The sequence below is a fragment of the Anomaloglossus baeobatrachus genome, chromosome 1 (assembly GCF_048569485.1).
Source record: "Anomaloglossus baeobatrachus isolate aAnoBae1 chromosome 1, aAnoBae1.hap1, whole genome shotgun sequence".
Lineage (NCBI taxonomy): Eukaryota > Metazoa > Chordata > Amphibia > Anura > Aromobatidae > Anomaloglossus > Anomaloglossus baeobatrachus.
The window spans coordinates 232,774,006-232,792,847 of NC_134353.1; the positions used below are offsets into that span (position 1 = coordinate 232,774,006).

General features: G+C 44.6%; 1 protein-coding gene and 1 long non-coding RNA gene across 2 annotated transcripts; both read left to right on the plus strand.

Annotated features, from left to right (window-relative positions):
• Window positions 1–1,118: 1,118 nt before the first annotated feature.
• Window positions 1,119–5,007, plus strand: LOC142295218 (uncharacterized). Its single transcript, XM_075338337.1, has 3 exons — window positions 1,119–1,832; window positions 4,374–4,706; window positions 4,785–5,007. The coding sequence occupies exons 1-2, from the start codon at window positions 1,119–1,121 to the stop codon at window positions 4,389–4,391; spliced, it is 732 nt and encodes a 243-aa protein (XP_075194452.1). The 3' UTR covers window positions 4,392–4,706; window positions 4,785–5,007.
• Window positions 5,008–7,019: 2,012 nt separating this feature from the next.
• Window positions 7,020–10,136, plus strand: LOC142291438 (uncharacterized). The gene is made up of 3 exons (XR_012750481.1): window positions 7,020–7,098; window positions 9,640–9,972; window positions 10,051–10,136. It is a non-coding gene; the product is annotated as an uncharacterized LOC142291438 (long non-coding RNA).
• The last annotated feature ends 8,706 nt before the right edge of the window (window positions 10,137–18,842 follow it).

The window sequence follows — 18,842 nt, forward strand, 5'->3', positions numbered from 1 at the left end:
GTGAATGGAGTATAACCAATTTTAGAGACACGTCTCTCTATTCACTGATGTGTTCATTCGAGAATTTCTCCATTAGGTCCTCTGCTCACTAACAAGATTGGCATGGCACCTATACAGTAGCCAATTATTGGACAGGTACCTTGTCTTAACTTCTCATATACACTTATCTTTACCTTCAGCCTGATCTCACCATCTTTTCCTTTCTCCTTCCCCCCCTCCCCCAACCCAACCCTTCCCCCTCCCCCTTCCCCCCCCCCTCCTTCTTCTACTCCTCTTCTCCGTTCATGCTTTACTCACTTACTTTATTTCGCTCTCTTTTTTCTACAACCAGTCACGACATACGACTTTCTACCTCGGTGGAATACCACTACATGATTACCCCATAGACTATTGACTGGCTGATCCCGATTGTCTATTATTCAGTCACAGGTATTCACATATTACTTATTCACCGATCACAGTCAAGAATCACTGCATAGGTTTCCTTTGTTAATGATTCTTTCTTTCACCCAGCGCTCATACGCACCTGATAAGTTCCTCTTCATATGAGTGGTGACTCGTATTGCTCCCTCCCTCGAGTAGTATGCACATACCGATTTCTCTGCTTCATAGGTACGTCTACCTGTTAGTCTCTTCTGATACTTACATGATAAGTTTCCAGTTGGTAAACAATTACTTCGGATGTTGTTCTTTCTTCTTGGGTGTATACAGATGTTATTATCTTATATATATCTTTGACTCTGTACCTTACCATTGTAACGTATACTCCTTTTGTGTACAATGTATATAAATAACCAGAGCTGTGTCTCCTGGTAATTTTTCTCCTGTATTATGTATTAATTTCTGTTTTTTTATGTTCTCTTTCTATAGTCTGATTAATTCTCTTGATAAAGGTCAAGGTATGACCGAAACGTCGAGATAAGACTATTCACAATAAAAAACATCAAAAATACCCAGACATTGTTTCTTTTTTCTCTTGGAGTGCCGGGGATAATTTTTTATTTTTGGAGTATTGACTGTTTCCCTAGAGCACCCGCATTCATAGTGAGCCAGGTCTATACGAATTATTGGACTTTATTTTTCCTGGGCTCCTATCATCCGTGTTTTTCCTGACCTCAATGTCTTTCAATACTTTTTCATATGCTAATGAAGAGGTGACAAGTATCCTGTCAAGGGTCACCACACCACGCACTTTTTTATCAGTTCCCACTGAAGAGATTCGTACCCGCGACTATGAAAAGGAGCTAAAGAGATACACAGCTTTGGACTTACATTGCGCTACATTAGCTGAGTACCATAAAGTTCAGCGAATCCCGCGAGGCCTCAGAGTACCCCTTCGTCCTACCTTATTTTCGGATAACCCCGAATACTGTACAAAGTACGAAAGTATTTTAAACAAATGTTCGATGGACGTGATCATATTGACCATTGAGTTTCTCCAGAAAGAGATAAGCGAATTGGAACCCAAAATCAAATCCATCGAAGACCAATTCTCTAACACCTTACCAAGTGCCGAGTGGGACAGACTGAGACAGAAAACCAGAGAATCGATCGACACCTTCCAGAAAAATTTACAGGAGCGTAAAAGGACGAAATTCATCAGGGATCAAGAGGATTATCTTAAAGATCGTGTCTATAGGTGGCGCTCACAGGACACTAATCCCCCCTATCGCCCTAGCGTCCACAGATTCTCGGCCTCCTCTGGTTCTGATAGTGACTCTTACCCCACGTCATCCAATCGTTTTTTAGGGGCCAGATACACCCCAGGAGAAAAACGAGGAGGAGCCAGAGGAAGACCAGGTCATGTTCCTCGTATGCAGACCAGATCACAGGTATGACCACTGCAAATGACAATATTGTTGATAACTTGGTATTTAACATTTCGTCATATAACCTTTCACCCATTGAGTCACAGGTGTTGCAAAGGGGTCTCTCGTTTTGTCCCACTCCCAAGTTCAATCCCTTCAGGATGGACCAGGAGATGAGACGCTTTTTCAGGAACCTTCGTCTCAAGGCCCATTTTGCCTCCTCAGAGGGGGATACTACCCCTGAGGACGTAGGTTCGGGCTCTGGCACTTTTAGTCTCCGGGATCTTAAACTCAGTCTCACGAGTACCTTTCATCCCCCCAGGTCCTATCATCCCGTTGAGACTTACATTTCTCTGGTTTCCAATGATATTAATAAGATTTTACAGGACATAGATAGGGGCCTATACAAGATCAGACACAACTATACCCCTGAAGAAGATACAGCCATCAGGGAACTCCAGAATAACAAAAGTATAATTATTAAGCCAGCCGATAAAGGGGGATCCATTGTCATTCTGGACAAAACATATTATCTCTCTGAGATTTATAGACAACTACGTGACAATTCCACTTATTTGCCCGTCCCTCGAGACCCCACTCCTCAAATACGCGAACGGATCAGGGATACTGTTGACTACCACTTATCACAAGGCACGATTAACAAGAAATTGGCTGAGTATCTCATTAAATCTAACCCCGTAACACCCGTCTTTTTTGTTCTACCCAAGATTCATAAAAATCTTCAGCAACCTCCCGGACGACCTATCGTAGCCTCCACTGAATCTATCCTTTCTCCATTGGCCATCTCCCTGGATAAGATTCTCACACCACTAATTCCTGTGATTCCGTCATACCTAAAGGACACGTCTGACTTTCTGTCTCATATCAGATCTTTCACCTCTCTTCCTCCCGATTGTCTTCTCGTGACCTTTGATGTAGACAGTCTCTACACAAGTATAGCACACAGCGATGGCATCCAAGCCGTCAACTGGTTCTTGGAACTTTATGGGTCACTGTCCCCTCTACAGCATTCTTTCTGTCTTGATCTCCTGCAATTGGTATTGGGCAATAATTTTTTCCTCTTCGAAGATCAGTTTTATATGCAGCAACGGGGCACAGCGATGGGTTCTAACGTAGCGCCTCCGTATGCAAATATCTACATGGCGCATTTCGAAGACACATTTGTGTACAGCCATTCGCTGTGGAAACAACATGCCATTGGATGGAGGAGATATATTGATGACATTTTTGTCATATGGCACGGTGATTCCTTATCCCTGGATACCTTTCACCAATATATCTCCTCCGCCCGTCCGGGTCTCACTTTTACAGTACACAGTGATCCCTTCCAGATTAACTTTCTGGACACCCTTGTCATTCTATCCCCTGAAGGGACTATCACGACTGATCTATACGTCAAACCCACCGACAAGAACAGCCTTCTGCTGTACTCCAGTTGCCACCCTCCACACATTAAAAAGTCATTGCCCATTTCACAGCATAAGAGAGTGGAAAGGATCGTTTCTGATCCTCAAACACAAGCAACAAGGTTTCGTGAGATGGGTGATAAATTCCTCTCACGAGGCTACCCTTCTTCCGTGGCATTCAATCGCTCTACCCGTGCCCGCAATGATGATGTCATTTCACCACGGATGCATTGTGTCCAGACATACCACCCTTTTTCGCCACTTTTTAAGGAGGTCATTACAAGACATTGGCCATTACTACAGAAGGCTTACCCCTCTATAAAAGAGTTCGGGATATTCCCTATCTTTTGTCACAAACGAGCGAGGAACCTGAGGGATAGTCTGATCCGAGCCGACATAGGGTCATCAATCTCACCACGACAGACTTTCTTGGGACCACCCAAAACAGGTAACTTCCCATGCTTACACTGTCTCCAATGCAATAATTTGACCAAGGGTAACAAGTTCACACATCCCCATACTGGAAAAAACTTCACTATCAGAGGGTATCACACCTGTGAGTCTTCCTATGTGATATACCTGATCAAGTGTCCCTGCGGTCTCGGGTATGTTGGGGAGACTACCCAACATATCCGAGATCGCATCAGTAAACACAAATCAACGATCAGATGTAAGCAACTTTTACTACCCATCCCCCATCATTTTGACACTTTCCATCATACAGTAGCTCAATTGAGGTTTCAGGTCATTGAGCATGTTCCACTATTACGTAGGGGTGGCGATAGGGTCCGTAGATTAAAAGAAAGAGAAGCATATTGGATTTTCACGTTGGGTACCCTGGAACCCCGAGGACTGAACCGAGAATATGAGGTCCATCTCTGACATGCTCAGGTCCTAGTTGTGGTCTCCGTAGACTCCTTTTAGATAAACCTCTTTTCCCATTTTTATGACTGATTTTTATGTCTCTGATTAGTTATGTAATTTATCAATATCACTTTACGAGAGTGATTTTAGATACAGATCTATGGTAATTGTAAGGTACCTGTTGTTTTGTGAATTCCTTACATTCTTATGTTTTCCAGGTTTAAATTCTTTCCTGTCATATGCCTATTAATTTATTTTTCTCCCCCTCTTTTAGGCTCTCTTCACTACGTGATTTCCACACATCACCGGTTCACCCCTGTGCTTTTAGTGGTCACATGTGAGGCACTCACTCCCTCACATCACGGAGGTCTGTATGCCACTTCTCACTGTATTTCACGTGACTCACAACATCTAATAGTCCTCTATGTAAACCTAGTGCTGCAGTACCAACCTTCACCACTACCGTTCCTATGCGCAGCAAGTCAGCTCCACCTGGAGCCGATCTCCTCATCACCACCTGCATTTAAGACGGCTCAGTTACACAGACCAACTCAGTAGCCAGCCACCATTCCCCCTGGACACAAGCCTGTATCATCTCATACACCAGGTATCAGTAAGAGCTTTTACTTTCATTTTTGTGACCGTTAATCTATGTTCTTTAACAGGTTCTCTTTATTCTCCATAGGTCTTTGACCTTTTTCCAAGTTACCACTTTTGAGCATAGCCCTGGCATAGGACATTGTTACCATATAGGCTGTTTCCCTTTTGAGGTATTGTTATGCTATTTATCAGTTTTGTCCATGGTCTGGTGATTTATCAGTACACCATTGCATTAACCTCTGTCTATTTATGTCACTAGTCCGCAGCATAGGTGTAATACCGACACTGTCATGACAATTTCACCTACTCCACTACTCCTTTAAGAAGGTCTCCTATACGACCTTATTTCACGGCTGCTCATAGATTGTGAGTAATATTAGTCATGTTGATGGAGGTTACTCACCTCATTGGATGTTATACAGTTTGTGGATTTTTTTTCTCATGAGATCTTTCTATTTTTAGAACATTTGGCATTGTGGGCTATATGTCTTATAGCTAATGTATTGGTGTCACAAGTTTCCAGAGACACATTACCTCCCGCACACCATTTCATGCTGTTTGACAGGTAGTGAATGGAGTATAACCAATTTTAGAGACACGTCTCTCTATTCACTGATGTGTTCATTCGAGAATTTCTCCATTAGGTCCTCTGCTCACTAACAAGATTGGCATGGCACCTATACAGTAGCCAATTATTGGACAGGTACCTTGTCTTAACTTCTCATATACACTTATCTTTACCTTCAGCCTGATCTCACCATCTTTTCCTTTCTCCTTCCCCCCCTCCCCCAACCCAACCCTTCCCCCTCCCCCTCCCCCCCCCCTCCTTCTTCTACTCCTCTTCTCCGTTCATGCTTTACTCACTTACTTTATTTCGCTCTCTTTTTTCTACAACCAGTCACGACATACGACTTTCTACCTCGGTGGAATACCACTACATGATTACCCCATAGACTATTGACTGGCTGATCCCGATTGTCTATTATTCAGTCACAGGTATTCACATATTACTTATTCACCGATCACAGTCAAGAATCACTGCATAGGTTTCCTTTGTTAATGATTCTTTCTTTCACCCAGCGCTCATACGCACCTGATAAGTTCCTCTTCATATGAGTGGTGACTCGTATTGCTCCCTCCCTCGAGTAGTATGCACATACCGATTTCTCTGCTTCATAGGTACGTCTACCTGTTAGTCTCTTCTGATACTTACATGATAAGTTTCCAGTTGGTAAACAATTACTTCGGATGTTGTTCTTTCTTCTTGGGTGTATACAGATGTTATTATCTTATATATATCTTTGACTCTGTACCTTACCATTGTAACGTATACTCCTTTTGTGTACAATGTATATAAATAACCAGAGCTGTGTCTCCTGGTAATTTTTCTCCTGTATTATGTATTAATTTCTGTTTTTTTATGTTCTCTTTCTATAGTCTGATTAATTCTCTTGATAAAGGTCAAGGTATGACCGAAACGTCGAGATAAGACTATTCACAATAAAAAACATCAAAAATACCCAGACATTGTTTCTTTTTTCTCTTGGAGTGCCGGGGATAATTTTTTATTTTTGGAGTATTGACTGTTTCCCTAGAGCACCCGCATTCATAGTGAGCCAGGTCTATACGAATTATTGGACTTTATTTTTCCTGGGCTCCTATCATCCGTGTTTTTCCTGACCTCAATGTCTTTCAATACTTTTTCATATGCTAATGAAGAGGTGACAAGTATCCTGTCAAGGGTCACCACACCACGCACTTTTTTATCAGTTCCCACTGAAGAGATTCGTACCCGCGACTATGAAAAGGAGCTAAAGAGATACACAGCTTTGGACTTACATTGCGCTACATTAGCTGAGTACCATAAAGTTCAGCGAATCCCGCGAGGCCTCAGAGTACCCCTTCGTCCTACCTTATTTTCGGATAACCCCGAATACTGTACAAAGTACGAAAGTATTTTAAACAAATGTTCGATGGACGTGATCATATTGACCATTGAGTTTCTCCAGAAAGAGATAAGCGAATTGGAACCCAAAATCAAATCCATCGAAGACCAATTCTCTAACACCTTACCAAGTGCCGAGTGGGACAGACTGAGACAGAAAACCAGAGAATCGATCGACACCTTCCAGAAAAATTTACAGGAGCGTAAAAGGACGAAATTCATCAGGGATCAAGAGGATTATCTTAAAGATCGTGTCTATAGGTGGCGCTCACAGGACACTAATCCCCCCTATCGCCCTAGCGTCCACAGATTCTCGGCCTCCTCTGGTTCTGATAGTGACTCTTACCCCACATCATCCAATCGTTTTTTAGGGGCCAGATACACCCCAGGAGAAAAACGAGGAGGAGCCAGAGGAAGACCAGGTCATGTTCCTCGTATGCAGACCAGATCACAGGTATGACCACTGCAAATGACAATATTGTTGATAACTTGGTATTTAACATTTCGTCATATAACCTTTCACCCATTGAGTCACAGGTGTTGCAAAGGGGTCTCTCGTTTTGTCCCACTCCCAAGTTCAATCCCTTCAGGATGGACCAGGAGATGAGACGCTTTTTCAGGAACCTTCGTCTCAAGGCCCATTTTGCCTCCTCAGAGGGGGATACTACCCCTGAGGACGTAGGTTCGGGCTCTGGCACTTTTAGTCTCCGGGATCTTAAACTCAGTCTCACGAGTACCTTTCATCCCCCCAGGTCCTATCATCCCGTTGAGACTTACATTTCTCTGGTTTCCAATGATATTAATAAGATTTTACAGGACATAGATAGGGGCCTATACAAGATCAGACACAACTATACCCCTGAAGAAGATACAGCCATCAGGGAACTCCAGAATAACAAAAGTATAATTATTAAGCCAGCCGATAAAGGGGGATCCATTGTCATTCTGGACAAAACATATTATCTCTCTGAGATTTATAGACAACTACGGGACAATTCCACTTATTTGCCCGTCCCTCGAGACCCCACTCCTCAAATACGCGAACGGATCAGGGATACTGTTGACTACCACTTATCACAAGGCACGATTGACAAGAAATTGGCTGAGTATCTCATTAAATCTAACCCCGTAACACCCGTCTTTTATGTTCTACCCAAGATTCATAAAAATCTTCAGCAACCTCCCGGACGACCTATCGTAGCCTCCACTGAATCTATCCTTTCTCCATTGGCCATCTCCCTGGATAAGATTCTCACACCACTAATTCCTGTGATTCCGTCATACCTAAAGGACACGTCTGACTTTCTGTCTCATATCAGATCTTTCACCTCTCTTCCTCCCGATTGTCTTCTCGTGACCTTTGATGTAGACAGTCTCTACACAAGTATAGCACACAGCGATGGCATCCAAGCCGTCAACTGGTTCTTGGAACTTTATGGGTCACTGTCCCCTCTACAGCATTCTTTCTGTCTTGATCTCCTGCAATTGGTATTGGGCAATAATTTTTTCCTCTTCGAAGATCAGTTTTATATGCAGCAACGGGGCACAGCGATGGGTTCTAACGTAGCGCCTCCGTATGCAAATATCTACATGGCGCATTTCGAAGACACATTTGTGTACAGCCATTCGCTGTGGAAACAACATGCCATTGGATGGAGGAGATATATTGATGACATTTTTGTCATATGGCACGGTGATTCCTTATCCCTGGATACCTTTCACCAATATATCTCCTCCGCCCGTCCGGGTCTCACTTTTACAGTACACAGTGATCCCTTCCAGATTAACTTTCTGGACACCCTTGTCATTCTATCCCCTGAAGGGACTATCACGACTGATCTATACGTCAAACCCACCGACAAGAACAGCCTTCTGCTGTACTCCAGTTGCCACCCTCCACACATTAAAAAGTCATTGCCCATTTCACAGCATAAGAGAGTGGAAAGGATCGTTTCTGATCCTCAAACACAAGCAACAAGGTTTCGTGAGATGGGTGATAAATTCCTCTCACGAGGCTACCCTTCTTCCGTGGCATTCAATCGCTCTACCCGTGCCCGCAATGATGATGTCATTTCACCACGGATGCATTGTGTCCAGACATACCACCCTTTTTCGCCACTTTTTAAGGAGGTCATTACAAGACATTGGCCATTATTACAGAAGGCTTACCCCTCTATAAAAGAGTTCGGGATATTCCCTATCTTTTGTCACAAACGAGCGAGGAACCTGAGGGATAGTCTGATCCGAGCCGACATAGGGTCATCAATCTCACCACGACAGACTTTCTTGGGACCACCCAAAACAGGTAACTTCCCATGCTTACACTGTCTCCAATGCAATAATGTGACCAAGGGTAACAAGTTCACACATCCCCATACTGGAAAAAACTTCACTATCAGAGGGTATCACACCTGTGAGTCTTCCTATGTGATATACCTGATCAAGTGTCCCTGCGGTCTCGGGTATGTTGGGGAGACTACCCAACATATCCGAGATCGCATCAGTAAACACAAATCAACGATCAGATGTAAGCAACTTTTACTACCCATCCCCCATCATTTTGACACTTTCCATCATACAGTAGCTCAATTGAGGTTTCAGGTCATTGAGCATGTTCCACTATTACGTAGGGGTGGCGATAGGGTCCGTAGATTAAAAGAAAGAGAAGCATATTGGATTTTCACGTTGGGTACCCTGGAACCCCGAGGACTGAACCGAGAATATGAGGTCCATCTCTGACATGCTCAGGTCCTAGTTGTGGTCTCCGTAGACTCCTTTTAGATAAACCTCTTTTCCCATTTTTATGACTGATTTTTATGTCTCTGATTAGTTATGTAATTTATCAATATAACTTTACGAGAGTGATTTTAGATACAGATCTATGGTAATTGTAAGGTACCTGTTGTTTTGTGAATTCCTTACATTCTTATGTTTTCCAGGTTTAAATTCTTTCCTGTCATATGCCTATTAATTTATTTTTCTCCCCCTCTTTTAGGCTCTCTTCACTACGTGATTTCCACACATCACCGGTTCACCCCTGTGCTTTTAGTGGTCACATGTGAGGCACTCACTCCCTCACATCACGGAGGTCTGTATGCCACTTCTCACTGTATTTCACGTGACTCACAACATCTAATAGTCCTCTATGTAAACCTAGTGCTGCAGTACCAACCTTCACCACTACCGTTCCTATGCGCAGCAAGTCAGCTCCACCTGGAGCCGATCTCCTCATCACCACCTGCATTTAAGACGGCTCAGTTACACAGACCAACTCAGTAGCCAGCCACCATTCCCCCTGGACACAAGCCTGTATCATCTCATACACCAGGTATCAGTAAGAGCTTTTACTTTCATTTTTGTGACCGTTAATCTATGTTCTTTAACAGGTTCTCTTTATTCTCCATAGGTCTTTGACCTTTTTCCAAGTTACCACTTTTGAGCATAGCCCTGGCATAGGACACTGTTACCATATAGGCTGTTTCCCTTTTGAGGTATTGTTATGCTATTTATCAGTTTTGTCCATGGTCTGGTGATTTATCAGTACACCATTGCATTAACCTCTGTCTATTTATGTCACTAGTCCGCAGCATAGGTTTAATACCGACACTGTCATGACAATTTCACCTACTCCACTACTCCTTTAAGAAGGTCTCCTATACAACCTTATTTCACGGCTGCTCATAGATTGTGAGTAATATTAGTCATGTTGATGGAGGTTACTCACCTCATTGGATGTTATACAGTTTGTGGATTTTTTTTCTCATGAGATCTTTCTATTTTTAGAACATTTGGCATTGTGGGCTATATGTCTTATAGCTAATGTATTGGTGTCACAAGTTTCCAGAGACACATTACCTCCCGCACACCATTTCATGCTGTTTGACAGGTAGTGAATGGAGTATAACCAATTTTAGAGACACGTCTCTCTATTCACTGATGTGTTCATTCGAGAATTTCTCCATTAGGTCCTCTGCTCACTAACAAGATTGGCATGGCACCTATACAGTAGCCAATTATTGGACAGGTACCTTGTCTTAACTTCTCATATACACTTATCTTTACCTTCAGCCTGATCTCACCATCTTTTCCTTTCTCCTTCCCCCCCTCCCCCAACCCAACCCTTCCCCCTCCCCCTTCCCCCCCCCCCTCCTTCTTCTACTCCTCTTCTCCGTTCATGCTTTACTCACTTACTTTATTTCGCTCTCTTTTTTCTACAACCAGTCACGACATACGACTTTCTACCTCGGTGGAATACCACTACATGATTACCCCATAGACTATTGACTGGCTGATCCCGATTGTCTATTATTCAGTCACAGGTATTCACATATTACTTATTCACCAATCACAGTCAAGAATCACTGCATAGGTTTCCTTTGTTAATGATTCTTTCTTTCACCCAGCGCTCATACGCACCTGATAAGTTCCTCTTCATATGAGTGGTGACTCGTATTGCTCCCTCCCTCGAGTAGTATGCACATACCGATTTCTCTGCTTCATAGGTACGTCTACCTGTTAGTCTCTTCTGATACTTACATGATAAGTTTCCAGTTGGTAAACAATTACTTCGGATGTTGTTCTTTCTTCTTGGGTGTATACAGATGTTATTATCTTATATATATCTTTGACTCTGTACCTTACCATTGTAACGTATACTCCTTTTGTGTACAATGTATATAAATAACCAGAGCTGTGTCTCCTGGTAATTTTTCTCCTGTATTATGTATTAATTTCTGTTTTTTTATGTTCTCTTTCTATAGTCTGATTAATTCTCTTGATAAAGGTCAAGGTATGACCGAAACGTCGAGATAAGACTATTCACAATAAAAAACATCAAAAATACCCAGACATTGTTTCTTTTTTCTCTTGGAGTGCCGGGGATAATTTTGTATACAAGGTACGTGTGTCACCTTGCCCAGGCGAAGGGCCGCACCCAGGTTTGCAGCATTGTCGCACACGGCCTTACCAGGCTGCAGGTTGAGTGGAGACAACCATTTATTAAACTCGGACCGCAGAGCTGACCACAACTCCTCAGCTGTGTGACTCTTATTCCCAAGACATGTCAAGCTAAAGACCGCCTGATGCCGTTGCGCTCTGCTGCCAGCATAGTAATGAGGGGTGCGTGATTCCTTCTGCGCAGTGAGAACGCTGGTGGCCTGACCAGGCAGGCTTGGGGCGGAGGTGGAGGAGCCAGATGAGGTGGAGGATGCAGAAGCAGTGGCGGAACTTGGACAGACAGAGGATTGACACACAAGTCGTGGGGACGGCAAGACTTGTGCAGCAGACCCTTCACCATCTATCACCATAGTTACCCAGTGCCCAGTCAGCGACATGTAACGTCCCTGTCCATGCTTACTGGTCCAAGTATCGGTGGTGAAATGCACCCGTTCACACACAGAGTTTCTCAAGGAAGCGGTGATGTTGTGTGCGACATGCTGGTGTAGCGCGGGCACACCTTTCTTAGAGAAGTAGTGGCGACTAGGCATCTGGTACTGGGGCACAGCGACAGACATAAGGTCTCTAAAATCCTGTGTGTCCACTAGGCGGAAAGGCAGCATTTCGGTAGCCAACAGCTTACAGTGGGATAGAGTCAACCTCTTAGCTTTGTCATGGGTCGCAGGAAGTGGCCTTTTATTTGACCACATCTGAGGGACAGAGATCTGGCTGCTGTGAGTAGACGGTGTTGAGTAGGGTGTCCCGGGAAAAATGCAGGTTTGTGAGGAAAGTGCAGGCGGAGACATGATGTTGCCTTCATCCAACATTGGTGCTATCGATGTCTGAGAGAGCTGTACACACTCACTTGTTTCCCCTTCCAAACCAACTGACGACCTACCAAGCAAACTGCCTGTTGCGGTTACAGTGGTGGAAGTTGTGGGTGGAAAAACAGGTGTGACAGCTGTCCCCACAGTTCTAGAAGATGACGAGCGCGCGGATGCACTGGAAGGGGCAGGCGGTGGATGGTTCGCTCCGCTAGGCCGCATTGCAGCACGGTGAGCTTCCCACCGGGCCATATTGTTACGGGGGGCTGTCTGATAATAACCGAAAGGAGTATCAGACAGTCAGGGTCCACCGTGCAAAGACTTTGCTGCAGACTATGGCAGAGTGCAATACCTCTGTTAACTCACAGAAGGATATAATAAGAAAGTAAAGCAATTCCTCCCTTACTTGGAGGGTGTGTGGAATGATCTCTGTTAATAATCACAGAGACAAAGGCAATGTGTGCGAAATGGCACCTACCTAGGTCCGCTCTTCTAGTGGTGCAAAAGAGACGAACAGCAGCGTAAGCCGCACAAAGCTCCTACCTGCGTTCGCTCCACTAGTGTGCGAGGACACAAACCACTAGATATGGCACCTGCCTAGGTCCGCTCTTCTAGTGGTGCAAAAGAGACGAACAGCAGCGTAAGCCGCACAAAGCTCCTACCTCTGTTCGCTCCCCTAGTGTGCGAGGATACGAACAACTGCCAGACGCAGTATAAGGAACGTTACCCTAGCGGCAACGTCCACATACGAGTACAATCACAAGGCCCAGCCAGACCATGTGCCTCAGGCACCTGCCTATGTCCGCTCCCCTAAGAGGTAAGGATACGGACAGCAGCCGAAGCTGTAAGGTATAAGAACGCTACCCTGCCGGTAGCGCTCACCTAGCATAGACAGAGGAATGCCTAGAGGAACGCGCACAGAGCGTCTACTCATATGCATGAACCAAGAGGACTGAGCACCATGCGGCGTGTGTCAGGGTCTTATATAGACTCTGTGCCTCATCCAAGATGGAGGACACTAGAGCCAATCCGCTTCCAGAACGACAGGAGTGACGTCATGCTGGCCTATCACCGAGCAAGACGTCACAAGCACATGACCAGCGACCAATCGGCATAGAAGGTGTCAGAGACATGTGACCTCGTGTCAGCGATGATGTCACCCGCACATGTGCAATGGCTCCAAGATTGGACTTAGTCTCCGGCGCTCGCACATGTGCAGTAGCAAGAAATCTGGACTTAGTCTCCAGCGCTCGCACATGTGCAGTAGCAAGAAATCTGGACTTAGTCTCCAGCACTCGCACATGTGCAGTAGCAAGAAATCTGGACTTAGTCTCCAGCGCTCGCACATGTGCAGTAGCAAGAAATCTGGACATAGTCTCCAGTGCTCGCAGCAACCGTAACACATATGATATTTATTCATGTGACGATACATGGAAGAAGTTGTCAAACTGCTGAGGTTTTGACCTCTACTAAGAGAACCATGACAAATTTTACAGATCACATAATTTGGGCGATCTTTTTCTATGTCAAAAAAGGACCAGGCTAGGCAAGGCTTAGAGGCCATGCGACCTGTTGATCCACCCCGAATAATGCTCAGAGGCAGAGTGGTGGCTGAGGATGCAGTTGTAGATGTGCTACCAGTACTCTGACTGTGTCCAGGAAGGCGCAAGGTAACTTCGTCATCAGTTGCATCCTCCTCCACCACCTCTGTTGACCTCCTCGAGTGCCTGACTGTGGGTTGACAGTAGGTGGGATCTAGAACTTCATCATCAATTGTTGTGTTTGCACTCCCCTCCCCCTCAGACTGAGCCTCTTCTTGCCCTGACCGAATATTTAAGTTGTCATCCCAATCGGGTATCTGCGTCTCATCTTCATCAGTATGTTCCTCATTGTCTATAACCACAGGTGTTACAGTTTGTGACAAAGGGTCAACATTATGCTCAGAAACTTGGTCCTCACGGCCTGAATCAGAGTCACAAAGGTTCTGGGCATCACTGCAGACCATTTCCTGTTCTGTACTCACTGTAGCTTGGGAGCAGACCTCTGATTCCCAGGCTATAGTGTGACTGAACAGCTCTGCAGACTCAGCCATCTCAGTTCCACCATACTGTGCAGGGCTGATGGAGACTTCAGAGCTGGGAGAAAGCAAGTTTGATTGGGATGACAACTCAGAGGACTGGTGTTTTTGGATGCGGTACTTGAAGTGGCTGAGAGGGCACTTGTTGGACCACTTGAGATCCATTCAAGCATTTTCCTTTTTTGGCCATCATCTACCTTTGTTCCTGTTGTTCGTGTCCGTAAAAAAGGGAGCACATCGGATTGTCCACGGTAAGTAGTAGACATCTTACTTTTGCTGTTAGATGGTCTATCTTCAGCAGATGATAATGGAGCTTTGCCACCTTCCCCACGGACAAAACCTTTTTTGCCTTTTCCACCACGCCTCTTCCCCTTTCCACCAGCATCTGTCATTTTGCCACTCATGTTGATTGCGACAAGATTGTGCACTGAAAATGTGGTAGTAAAAATTGAGAGGTGGTGTAGATTGCAGTGGTGGTCTAGCTTTATTAACAGCAGAATAATAAAGAATAAATATCCCTGACAATGCAACTACGGCCCTTAAACTGGCAGCAAAAATTGCTAGTATAATGGCTTAGTTATAATGAGTTGGAGTGTGCAATGCAGGTAGAGGTGCTGCAAATGTCTTTGCACTAGTGTGACTATAGCAAAGTCCGATAGCCACGTTTAGGATGCCACTAGGTACACTGAGTGTTTGCTAGTATAATGGCTTAGTTATAATGAGTTGGAGTGTGCAATGCAGGTAGAGGTGCTGCAAATGTCTTTGCACTAGTGGGACTATAGCAAAGTCCAATAGCCACGTTTAGGATGCCACTAGGTACACTGAGTGTTTGCTAGTATAATGGCTTAGTTATAATGAGTTGGAGTGTGCAATGCAGGTAGAGGTGCTGCAAATGTCTTTGCACTAGTGTGACTAGACAAAAGTCCAATAGCCACGTTTAGGATGCCACTAGGTACACTGAGTGTTTGCTACTATAATGGCTTAGTTATAATGAGTTGGAGTGTGCAATGCAGGCAGAGGTGCTGCAAATGTCTTTGCACTAGTGGGACTATAGCAAAGTCCAATAGCCACGTTTAGGATGCCAATAGGTACACTGAGTGTTTGCTAGTATAATGGCTTAGTTATAATGAGTTGGAGTGTGCAATGCAGGTAGAGGTGCTGCAAATGTCTTTGCACTAGTGGGACTATAGCAAAGTCCAATAGCCACGTTTAGGATGCCAATAGGTACACTGAGTGGTTGCTAGTATAATGGCTTAGTTATAATGAGTTGGAGTGTGCAATGCAGGCATAGGTGCTGCAAATGTCTTTGCACTAGTGTGACTAGACAAAAGTCCAATAACCACGTTTAGGATGCCACTAGGTACACTGAGTGTTTGCTAGTATAATGGCTTCGTTATAATGAGTTGGAGTGTGCAATGCAGGCAGAGGTGCTGCAAATGTCTTTGCACTAGTGGGACTATAGCAAAGTACAATAGCCACGTTTAGGATGCCACTAGGTACACTGAGTGTTTGCTAGTATAATGGCTTAGTTATAATGAGTTGGAGTGTGCAATGCAGGCAGAGGTGCTGCAAATGTCTTTGCACTAGTGTGACTAGACAAAAGTCCAATAACCACGTTTAGGATGCCACTAGGTACACTGAGTGTTTGCTAGTATAATGGCTTAGTTATAATGAGTTGGAGTGTGCAATGCAGGCAGAGGTGCTGCAAATGTCTTTGCACTAGTGGGACTATAGCAAAGTCAAATAGCCACGTTTAGGATGCCGCTAGGTACACTGAGTGTTTGCTAGTATAATGGCTTAGTTATAATGAGTTGGAGTGTGCAATGCAGGCAGACGTGCTGCAAATATCTTTGCACTAGTGTGACTAGACAAAAGTCCAATAGCCACGTTTAGGATGCCACTTGGTACACTGAGTGTTTGCTAGTATAATGGCTTAGTTATAATGAGTTGGAGTGTGCAGAGGACAGGAGGGTACAGTGCCAGGATTGTGGGGCTCTGGGTAGAGGAAAGGAAGCCTGCCTTTCTATTCCCTCCTAATGGGGAAATGCAGCGACGAAATCCCTGACCTTAGCTACACAGACGCTGTCGCTGTTTTCAGGACCTGTCACCTATGGCTCTGACCCTGCCGGTACGAGCCCTTAAAAGGACTGATGGAAAGTGCTATCCCTATGCTGTCCAGCGCTGTGTATGGAGCGCATACAGCTGTATCAGCGATAGGACTCAGGACGGAGCTGCGTCAGTGATGTCTGACACCAAGGACGCAGAAGAGATAATGGCGTCCTGGAGGAAAATGTCCGGTTTTATAATGCAGGGACATGTGACATGGACATCCTATCACACATGCCGTTGCTTCTCTGGCTAAAAGTCCACTTAGCTGTGTGTGTGTCTGGGATTGGCTGACATGCTTGCCCGCTTAGGGAAGGAAGACAAGGAAAAAAAAAAAAAAATGGCGATCGCCATTATACAAACAGCAGTGATCTGAAGGCGCTGTTCACGCACACTATACACTGAAATGTCATAATAGTGTGAGTCACAGAGTGACTTACACTATTACAGCGGAAAGCCAGCTAGGAATTAGCTGTTTTTTTGCTGCTAGAACCGTTCTCGAACGTTTCTAGAACTATCGAGCTCGAGTTCTAGTTCGATCTAGAACAGGCCCCAAAATCACTCGAGCCTAGAACTGGAGAACCTCGAACCGCGAACCGCGCTCAACTCTACTCCTGACCCAGACAGCTAGTTTTAGGGCAAACAATCACAGACACTGTTACAGAGGTTCGGCGGGGGAAGCAGTGCATATTCATGAACTTTAGTGATTGGACCAGTATGCAGTGGAACAGCTGCAGGGAAACACAGCAAGTATAATTCTCCTGCTGTAATCTTTATACTCTAGCAACCTTATTCCCATAAACCAAATGCGAGTCAGAAATGCATCCAGGCATCCTCTTCATGCTGTTTTGTTCAGGTTAAGCACTTTCCCATCCCTTTCAGCATTTTTATAGCCCTCACAGACCTCTTTCCAAGGTCCTCCTGAAAATATTTAGCTTCCCATTGACTTGCTTTGGGTTCACTATTTGTGATGAATACACGAATAGTAGAAATTATTCGGCTTGAATAATCCAAACCTGAATATTTTACTATTTGCCTATCTCTACACATGACCCATCATGTGACTCATATGCAAATCTTCAGCAGCCTATTCTTATGGACTACCTGTTTCTGGCTGATGACATGTGCTGCTGGTCAAATGATGTCAGTAAAGCATTGAAACACACAATTAGAGATGAACGTACCCGTGGAGGTTTGGTTCGACAGGTTAGGCTGGACTTTAGATAAAGTTCAGTTTGGGACCCACACTTGACCTGAACCCCAATGGAAGTCACTAATTGGGCAGTTGGATTCTCTTCCAACATGCAGCCAGCCATAAACAGATCATATCAAGGGGCAGGTGGGCGGGGTTTATCCCATTTTTTTCTTTGGTGCACACTACATTTGATCATGCTGTTGTTATTCATTGTTATTTCCAGTGTGAGGCGTTCAAACACTGCAAGCGGCTCCCACTAGGCTGAGCACCGAGCATACCCAAGCACAGAGATGCTTAAATGAGTGGTTTGCATACCTAAAGCACCTGAACTCCGAACCCCCTTTTTTTTGTAAAGTCTGTGTTTAGTACCAACACCAAACACCGAACTTTAGGTTCTCTCATCTCTACATTCCACTTTATTCAAACGGACATTAATATTTGTTTGAGATCCACATGGAACCCCAGCAAAAGAGGTGAGCAGACCCATGGAAGTTGAGAATCTGCTGGTCAGGCAGATTTTAGATAAAGTTCTTTTCAGGACCCAAACTTGACTCTATCCTCATTGAAAGTCCCTGATTGGGTAATTCGACTCTCCACCCACATATAGTCAGCCACAAACAGAACACTACTCAGGATGGAGGGCGACGTTTTTCCATTTTTTTTTTGTTTTTGTATGCACTACATCCAATGATGCTGAATTTACCCACGGCGCGAACCATTCAAACACTGGAAGTGGCTCGCACTGGGCCAAGCACCGAGCAGTCCTTGCTCGAGTGGTTTGCATACATAAAGCACCCGAACTTTGAATTCAAACACTAATTTTATTGTAAATTCTGTGTTTGATACCAGCACCAAACTTTAAGCCCTTCACAACCTTCAACACACATATATACTGTAGATATATATATATACATTCTATGTCATGTCCCCCTGGTTACCGAGGGCTCCGGTGGCTAGCCTGGGGTAATCCTCCCACATGTATGCTCTTCTGATCAACAGACGTGTGGCTAACAGTCTCTGTTGGATCAGAGATCCACCCACACCTTCTAACCACTTGGATC

Coding starts and splice junctions, on each gene's coding strand:
- LOC142295218 (XM_075338337.1), top strand. CDS start 1,119: ATGTCTTTCAATACTTTTTCATATGCTAATGAAGAGGTGACAAGTATC.